Source organism: Magnolia sinica, chromosome 2 (genome assembly GCF_029962835.1).
Source record: "Magnolia sinica isolate HGM2019 chromosome 2, MsV1, whole genome shotgun sequence".
Taxonomy (NCBI): domain Eukaryota; kingdom Viridiplantae; phylum Streptophyta; class Magnoliopsida; order Magnoliales; family Magnoliaceae; genus Magnolia; species Magnolia sinica.
In genome coordinates this window covers 4,472,450-4,482,553 of record NC_080574.1, presented here as the reverse complement: position 1 = coordinate 4,482,553, position 10,104 = coordinate 4,472,450, and the positions used below count along the sequence as shown (strand labels likewise).

The 10,104-nt window shown below is 43.3% G+C and overlaps 1 protein-coding gene across 1 annotated transcript; it reads left to right on the top strand.

The window, feature by feature from the left end:
• The first annotated feature begins 7,796 nt into the window (after positions 1–7,796).
• Positions 7,797–9,155, top strand: LOC131238013 (phenolic glucoside malonyltransferase 2-like). Its single transcript, XM_058236142.1, has one exon. The coding sequence runs from the start codon at positions 7,797–7,799 to the stop codon at positions 9,153–9,155; it is 1,359 nt and encodes a 452-aa protein (XP_058092125.1).
• The last annotated feature ends 949 nt before the right edge of the window (positions 9,156–10,104 follow it).

The following is a 10,104-nucleotide window of genomic DNA, read 5'->3' as shown; positions in this document are numbered from 1 at the left end:
CTTGATGATCGTGGCGAGAAATGCATCTTCATCGGTTACAGCGAAGAGTCAAAGGCATACAAGCTCTACAACCCACTAACCAATAAGCTGGTGGTGAGTAGAGATGTGGTATTTTGTGAGGAAGAAGCATGGAAATGGAACGATGGAAACTCGGCCAAAGAAAAGCAGGTCGAGGTCGAAGAATACAAAGAAGAGAGACCTGAGATTCAAGAGCAGACATCACCCCCTTCGAATCGCCGAAGTCCAGGAGTACGCTCTCTCTCCTAGAAGTACTTCATCAAATCAGAATTCATCCAGCACATCTTCATCCGATTCTTCTTCACCCTTGGCTCCTATTAAAATGAGAAGCCTCAACGACGTCTATGTAGAAACTGAGGAAGTAAATTTACTCTGCTTGTATGCGAACCATGAGCCTCTCACATTCGAGGAGGCCGTGAATGAAGAATGTTGGAGAAAGGCTATGGAAGAAGACATTCATGCCATCGAGAAGAATCGAACATGGGTGTTGACCTCACTCCCCAAAAGCCAGAAGACCATTGGTCTCAAATGGGTGTACAAAATCAAGCGGAATGCCGATGGTAAGATCGAACGATATAAAGCAAGGCTCGTAGCAAAATGTTACAAACAGAAATATGGCGTAGACTATGAAGAAGTTTTCGCCCCAGTTGCTCGCCTTGACACTGTAAGAATGATAATTTCCCTTGCAGCTCATCACAGTTGGATGATTTACCAACTGGATGTGAAATCTGCATTCTTAAATGGGGTACTTGAAGAAGAAGTATACGTTGACCAGCCTAAAGGCTTTGTCATGCAAGGGGAGGAACACAAGGTGTATCGGCTAAAGAAAGCCCTGTATGAGTTGAAGCAAGCTCCTCGTGCTTGGAATGCACGGATCGACAGTTATCTTCAGGAAAATGATTTCGTCAAATGTCTATATGAGCATGCCGTCTACACAAAGAAGAATGCCCGTGGTGATATGCTTATCGCTTGTTTATATGTTGATGATCTGCTGTTCACTGGGAGCAGTCAGGCGATGTTTGAAGAATTCAAGCAGGCTATGTTCAAAGAGTTCGAGATGACTGATGGTGGATTGATGTCTTTCTTCTTGGGCATTGAGGTGAAGCAACAAGTCGGCGGCATTCACATATCCCAGAAGAAGTACACAAAGGAACTTCTTGAGAAGTTTCAGATGGTCGACTGTAAAGCCATAAATACACCTGTTACAACAGGCCTGAAGTTCACGAAAGATGGAGAAGGAAGAAATGTCGACTTAACCCTATTCAAGAGCCTAATCGGAAGCTTAAGGTACCTCACAATCACTAGGCCAGATATAATCTACAGTGTTGGGCTTCTAAGCCGGTATATGGAAGCCCCAAAAGAGTCACACTGGCTAGCTGCAAAACGAGTACTGAGGTATATCAAAGGGACTATTGAGTTTGGTCTCTTTTATCCGTACAATGATGATGCGATGTTGTATGGATACTCTGATAGTGATTGTGGTGGTGATCAAGATGAAAGAAAAAGCATCACAGGCTATGTTTTCTATCTTGGGTCGACAGCATTTACATGGAATTCGAAGAAACAGAGTGTGGTCGCCCTGTCCACATGTGAAGCAGAGTACATGGCAGCATTGTCCACTGTCTGTGAAGGAATTTGGTTGAGAAATCTGCTAAAGGAGCTGAAACATCCGCAAGAAGAATCTACAGTCATATATATGGATAACAAGTCGGCAATCGAGCTAGCCAAAAATCCGGTACAGCATGGAAGAAGCAAACACATCGATACCCGATACCATTTTCTGAGAGATCATGTGAAGCAGAAAACGATGAAATTAGAGTATTGTCATACTACGGAATAGGTGGCGGATATTTTCACAAAGGCATTGCCGACAGATGCATTCAAACGACTAAGAACGATGCTCGGAATGAAGCCGGTTTTGGTTTGAAGGGGAGTGTTGGATACGGTGGAGGATTTTGCAAATCCAAAACTGTGTGAAGGGTGCGTGTGCTAGCTGTGCATGCTAGCTGTAAGATTTTTTTTAGCTGTGAGATTTTTCTAAGTTTAAAATATTAGTTGGAGAAGATAAACAGTAGATTTTTCCTTTGGATTTTTTCTTTCTTTAGATGCCCCTAGGATGAATCTAGACAGGGATAAATTAGTAATTTCATAGTATAAGAAAGCCTATAAAGGCAGCAATGTAATTCGTTTCTATTAATAAGAAAATATAGCAGCAGTTCATATCTTTCTCTTTTCAGTCTTTTATTCTACGGTGGCTGCAGCCACACATCGGCAAGTAGTTGGGATACAAACCCAACAGTTTTGACATGCTGCACAACAGTGCAGGTATCATGCATGGCAGTAAATTGCACTAACAAGAATCCTAGGCCTTTTTTTTTTTTCCCTCAGTTGAACATGGACCACTGCCGTTTCTCTTTTAACTGTCCATTTGCAGGCTATAGATGTGATTGTCCTATCGAGAAAGCTAGTGTAGACTGTAAATGTCCACCAATCATGTAAGGATCATAGGACTGCGTGGTTAGATGGGTGAATGATGTGGTAGGACCAAGAGCACCGAAAGATATTGTAAAGTCCAATATATTTGGCGCTGCGATGTACGAGATTGGACCATTTCATATAAGTGGCATAGCAAAGATGGCTAACTTTTCAAAAACCAAACCTTCCCAAAGATTATATTCATCTAATTAGTGGCAATTTAATTAACGGTGGAAAATAAAAGTAGTTAACCGACCAATTTTCAACTAAGATGAACCATGATATGAAAATCCTACACAGTAAACGATCACTGTCGTTAGGATGGGCCGTAGTATGAAAGTCCTCACCATCCTCACGTCAATGGTTTTCACCTGGCTCATGGTAAGAAAGTCCCTCATGATTAATGGTTTTCGCACATCAATATGGGGTAAAGCAGTGAAAAGTGTCATCTCAACAACCACCACCACTTTTACTAACAGTCCATGAATCAAGTCAGATCAGAGATTAGGCATTAGTATATTGAAAAGATAAATGATTCTATAAAAATAGTCTTGGAAGTAGAAAATTTTCAAAAAAATCCAATATAAATATCCCTTAATATTATGACAATAAAGGGTCGATGACCACCTTTATATTAAATGGCATGGTGTGTAGATAAACTTTTTGTATTATTCCCATACGGGCACGTATCTGTCAGCTCATCCAACCAGCCGAGGAGTATAGACACACCCAACATTATTTTTGTCTTTTGGCCATATCCTTTTAAATATTTTATGGTCGGAATTCTGAAATGCTTCTTTGGATGGATTAGAGGCAGATGCCATGTACAGGCCTTTCCCATTCCTATCAGTCAGCGTCCATTGTCTATCTTCTATGATGTATGGTGCCGAACCGAAGGAAATCCTTCCACAGCTCTCTTCTTCTAAAACCGGAATCTTCTACAAACAGCTTCTGGACATGTAAAATCCAATCCGCCTATCCCGTATATACAAGCAGTGTGGCCCACTTAAGCCAAGCCGGAGTAAAAACTTGCATGGACCATACCAACGAAAACAATATAAAATTGCTCCATAACAGGTAATTCACACCACACCACACCTCAGTAAGGACAGGACAATGAGACCCACGTTTAAACCTTCATAGGGCCCACCGGGATGGTTATTTGTCATCAAACTTGTTCATAAGATCACACGGACCTGGACGACCCACTAACAAATTTTCAACTGTAGGCATTCAATCCCCACTATTTACAGTGGTGTAGTCCACTTGAACCTTTATATGCCTTCTTTTTTAGGCTTATGCTTTAACATGATGGGTCAAAATTAATTGATGGCAAGGATAAAAACATATACATCAAGGTATGCCCTAGAGGGATCCTTGCCCTTGCTAGGGTGGTAGACTCTCGCGAGTTTCAACACCCGGTCAAGGGTTTGAGTATCCATGGGTGGTAAAAGCCCACAACGGCCTGAGGGTGGTGTGTGAAAAAGGAAAAAAAAAAAAAGAAAAGGAAAAAAAGGTATGCCCTAGGAGTGCCTTCCAAACCATCCGTCTCCGGCTACTTCCACCTCAGAAAGGAACTCAGCTTCGTGCGCGGGTTGGGTACTTCCCGGGGCTCTCTTAGCTAGGAATGTATGGGCTTTAAGAGACCAACATTATATATATGTTATATCCACACTGTCCACCTATTTTAACATTTCATTTTAGCAAACGAGCCACAAAATGAGGTGGATCTAAATTTCAAGTGGACCACACAGTGGGGATTAAACACGTATTATTAAAAACTTCACATAGGCCACCGAAGCTTTGCATCAATCTCATATTTGTGTTTTCCTTCTTCTAAGTATACGTGACCTTATGAACCGGTTGGATGGAAATTAACCATTAAGGTGGGCCTCAGGAAGGTTTCAATCGTCACCCATTGCTTCCTCGGGTGTGGTCAACTTCAGCTGACCGTGTGAATCTACTTTATTTTTAGGCTTATATTCTAAAATAGCATGGAAAAATAAATATACTGCGTGGACAAAACCAATACATCCAGGTGAACTCTCAGAGTCCGTGTCTGTTCCTAGCCATACAGAGGATGGGGTAGTTCCCAATTTGGTTCTCGGCTTTAGTAGTGGGCCCCATCACGAAGTGTGTATCTTATCAATGCCGTCTGTCCATTTTCCCAGTTCATTTTAGGGCATGAGTCGAATAATGAGGTAGATCCAAATCTGATGGATCCACACCACGGGAAAAATTGGTGATTAAAAGTATACCACTAAATATTTTCCCGGTCCTGCTGTAATGTTTATTTCCCATCTAACCTGTTGAGCAGATCACTATGGTCTGAGTGTAGGTCTTGATTCGAAACCTCTTAGGCTCCAAGAACTTTTTAATGGTGGGTGTTCGATTACGACTGTTTATACAGTGTTCCACCATAGAATGGGACCTCCTCTATTTCTGTGCTTGCGACGGAAGCGGATTGGCTGGTGTACCACACACCAGCTATATAGCACTGACGCTAGAGCTGGGCATTTTATATCCGATCCGGTGGATCCGACCCGATCGAACCCGATTCGAACAGAACCGATGGTCAGGATGGGGTAGCATAATCCAGATCCGAAATAGTTTCGGGTCGAATTCGGATAGGCCCTATTTCAAACCGATCCGATTGGATCCGATTTGGACCGAACAGATCCGGACCTATATATATATATATATAACTTTTACTCGCCGGAATATTATTTTATCCTACAGAACAAAGTTCTTAGCGATACCATGGCAGCGGGCAGATTGGCTACTCACCTTCCACCCGCCAATGTTTGGTGGTTAGTGCTTTGTGAGCCCCACCATGATGTATGTGTTTCATCCATGCCGTTTATCTATTTTTCTAGATCATTTTATCGTACGAGACCAAAATTGAGATATATCCCAATTTCAAATGGACCACGTTACATGAAATGGTGTCAAATGAACGTTGACCATTAAAAACTTTTTAAAGGCCACAGTTTTTTAACATGGTGAACTTTGTTTTTTCCCTTCATCTGAGTGTGTATGACCTAATCACCAAATTGGATGTCAAACAAACAGTACAGTAGGCCTTAGGAGGATTTTAATGGTGGATATCCAATCACCATTCTTTTCCTGTGGTGTGGTCTACTTTACATTTATATCCTTCTCATTTTTGGGATCAAGCTCTAAAATGATCAGTTAAAATGGATGAACGGAATGGATGAAACACATATATCATGGTGGGACCCATCGGGCTGGTGCCAGGGGGAGTAGCCAATCCGTTTCCCACATGATGTCTGTCAGTCCGCTGACATCCACTCCAGCTATATACTGTTGTAGTAGGTACGTGTCATGCGAAGATGAGCACTAGATCGAGCTCCTCGAGTTCCGAGTTGTACGAACGGTTCAAAGGATATCAAGTTCCATGGCCACACAGTGACTTCTACCGTTGAAACCTTGCTAGGGCCACGTTGATTTTTATTTGTCATCCGTTCGTAAGATTACGCAGACATGGATGAAGGTGGAAAACAAATATCAGCTTGATCCAAAACTTCTGTGGGCCCTAAGAAATTTTCAATGGTAGAATTTCATTTCACACTATTTCCCGTGGTGAGGTCCACTTGAGATTTGGATATATCTCATTTTTGGGATGAAACCATAAATTTATCTGTTAAAATGGATGGATGGATGGAGTAGATAAAATATACAAATCACGGTGGACCCCACAGAGTTTACTCAGTACACATAGTGTACTGAGTTACATAGTACGCTATCCGTCGCGTGCTAGCTGGCCAGGGACGTGAGAAGACGAGACCGACGGTCCTCAAGTTCCGAGTTGTATGAACGGTTCAAAGGATATCAAAGTTATATGGGCCCCACGGTGATGTATTTATTATATGTAAACCATTCATGTATTTTTAGATGTAATTGTAGCTTATTATCCAAAAAATGAATAATATCCGAAGATCATTTAGACCACACCACAAATAGCAACAGAGAATGATTTTCATCGTTAAATATCTCGTGTGGTTCACTTGATGGTTGGATCTGTCTTATTTTTCGTCTCAAGCTTTAATACGAGGTCACCAAATGGATGGACGGTTTGGATATAACACATAACCCATGATTAAACCTACACAACTCACTAATATAGATACAAAATTAGTGCATGTGCTTGCGTGTAAAGCAGGTATTGCAATTTCTTGCCGTGCACGTAACATAACGTCCAATGAAAACCGGAATACGTAGGTGAAAAGCTCTTTCAAAGCCATGTGGGGCCCACCTTGATGTATATTTTTTTATCTAAGCCGTTCATCCATTTTAACATACCAATTTACGCCTTGAGCAAAAAAATAACCTATATTAAAGGTTAAAGTGGACCACATTATATAAAACTTTAAATTAAATTCACACATATCCGAATCGTACCCAACTCGATCTGACTCGGTTTCTCTGACCGAGTCGGACTCGGTTCGGGTCAGGCAAATGATGTATCGGATCTGTTCGGATCAGGTGACCCGGATTTGATTCCGGATCTGATCGAGTTCGGGTCAAACCACTGTCATTTCGGATTTGATCGGGTTGAACCCAATTCGCTCCGATCCAGACCGATACCCACCTCTAACTGACGCTCCTCGAGCTCCAAGTTGTACGAACAGTTCAAAGGAGATCAAAGTTACATGGCCCCACAGTGATGTATTTATATATCTACACCGTTCATCTATTTTTAGAGACGACCACACCACAAATAGCAGTGGAGATAATGATTTTCACTGTTAAACAGTTTGTAGGGCCACCATAACGTTTATTTTTCATCCAATCTGTTCATAAGGTCACAAAGAGATGAATTAAGAGGAAAATCAAATTTCATATTGATCCAAAACTTCTGTGACCCCAAAAAGATTTCAATGGTAGAAGTTCAATCCCCCACTGCTTTTTCCAGTGTGGTCCACTTAATAGTTACATGTGTCGTATTATTTCCTCTCAAGCCTTAAGACTAGCTCGCCAAATGGATGGACGGTTTGGATATAACATATAACGCATGATCAGACCCACGGAACTTGCTGACGTCAATACAGCAGCTATACAACCAGTCCGCTTCCGCTCGCGATCTAAAATAATTTGAAAAAAAATGGATGGACGATGCAGATAAAAGAAAAAGAACAAACATTGCGTAGATCCCACAGCTTTTTCCAGCACCAACTAGTACCGAGCTCGGTGCTTGAAGGGTCCCTGCAGTATCCGAGTCCGTATAAAGAGGCGTTGCAGACGATTCGGATTCCTTCCACCCTCTCTCTCTCTCTCTCTAGATGGCACCACTCCACAATGTTAAGCAGCTGGAGGTTTGTGAAGTCTCTCCTCCACCCGGATCCATCGCCGACGCCACTCTCCCTATCACCTTCTTCGACGTCCTCTTCCTACAATTGCCTCCGGTCCAACGCCTCTTTTTCTACCAATTCCCACAAACCACCACCACAACCCACTTCGTTAACACTCTCCTTCCCAAATTCAAACACTCCCTCTCCCTCTCTCTTCGTCTCTTCTTCCCTCTCGCTGGCCATCTGACCTGCTCTCCCAACGGTAGCGAACACCAGATACGCTATGTCAATGGCGACTCAGTCTCATTCACCATTGCAGAGTCCGACGCCGATTTCCACCGACTCATGTCCAACCACCCAAAAGAAGTAGCGGAATTACGTCCACTCGTTCCTCAGTTGCCCGTTTCCGACCCTAACCAACCCCTACTAGCCTTGCAAGTCACCATATTTCCCAACTCTGGCATCTGTATCGGAACCTGCATACACCACGCAGTCGCAGATGGGAACAGCTCCATGCATTTCATGAAATCTTGGGCGTCGATTTTCCGGTCCGGAGATGAGTCATTAATCACGTCGCGGCCGTTCTATGACAGGTCCGTAGTTGCATATCTCGACGGGCTCAAGAGACTGCGATTAGACCAGATGGCTAATACCCAACTCCACCAGATCGCAGATAACATGAAACCTCGAGCAACCCCAGTCCTAGCCACGTTTGTCATGGGGCCAGCAGACATCGACAACCTAAGGGAGCGGGTCTTAGCCCGACGGTGCGACGACAACCAGAAACCAATACACTGCTCATCGTTCGTGCTAACATGCGCATATGTGTGGGTTTGCTTCATCAGGTTATCTGGGGATAATGACAGGGACAAAGACGTCCATTTCGTCTTGACGGTGGACTGCCGAGCTCGGCTGGACCCGCCGATACCCGCTACGTATTTCGGGAACTGTATCAGTTCTTGTATATGCCATGTGAAGGGGAGCGACTTAGCGACGGAAGACGGAGTGGAACCCGCGTCGGAGGCCATCGGGAGAGTAATCCAAGCGTTGGATGGCGGGGTCTTGAATGGCGCGGAGACTTTTATACCGGCGGTCGTTTCTATGGCAGCTTCAGGGGAGCGCATTTTAACGATTGCTGGGTCACCCAGGTTTCGGGTCTATGATACGGATTTCGGATTTGGAAGGCCTGTAAAGGTGGAAGTGTTTTCCATTGAAGGAATGTCCGGTATATCTCTTGCGGAGAGTAGAAATGAGGAACGAGGGATCGAGGTTGGTGTGGTGCTGCCCAAAGGCGAAATGGACCGTTTTGCTTCTCTGTTTGAGGAAGGTCTGAAAAGTCTCCGTAGCTGAAGGCGAAATCAATGGTCCAGATTCGTCCTTGAAGCTTAGTAGTTGGGATGGTATATTATTCAAAATAGATCTAGAGGATGGACGGTTCTGCTTCATGCTGACGATAGGCAGATATTGTGTTCTTGATGTCTTATTTTCTAAGTCGGTTTCTCTGCAGTTTCTCATGGAATATGTATTATTTTATAAGGTCGGTTTGTCTGCAGGTTCCTATAAAATATGCTCATTCATCTGCCTGCTTACCTGCTTATGCGGTATTGCGCTTTGTTTTCTCATGACAACCCTCAATAGAAATGATCGTCCGCATCGTGATGGTGAGACGCCCCCACAAATCAAGCTCACTCATTTATTAGGTGGGTCCCATTGAGGTAAACCATACGCAACAAAAATTCAATTTGACTCGGTGGCCCAACACGTGATGGCGGGTTCGGCTTGACTTTTGTGCCGTTCAAATTTCGCTATAGTTACCGCCGTGGACAGGTTAGATGCGAACACGCTTGAAAGTAGTGCTACAGCCTACATGGGACCTTTGACTCGGAAGTGGATTGCGACATTGGTGGTGTGTTGATGTCACCAAGTTCTGTTGGCCCCACCAACATATATGTGTTATATCCACACCGTCCATCCATTTTGTGATTTCAATCGTGATGAGCTCGTTTTGTAGCACAAAATTTCCAACAGTGGGGGCGAGTGTTGGTTACGCCCATAACTTGTTTGTGGTTTTGCTTGAATGGGGGGCAATCAATTTGAAAGCCACGACGGTATTATAGTAGAAAATTAAAGGTATTTTTCTATTTGGCCGCCTGCCTACTTGCTTGTAAAGTAAATTGCTTTGATATTTTCAAATACGGTTTTCTTTGACTTTGACTGACATGCATGAAATCCTCCCTTAATGCGTGAAAAGTTAAATTTGCTCCTACGCCTCTGTTTTTACCATTTCACTTGATTTCAA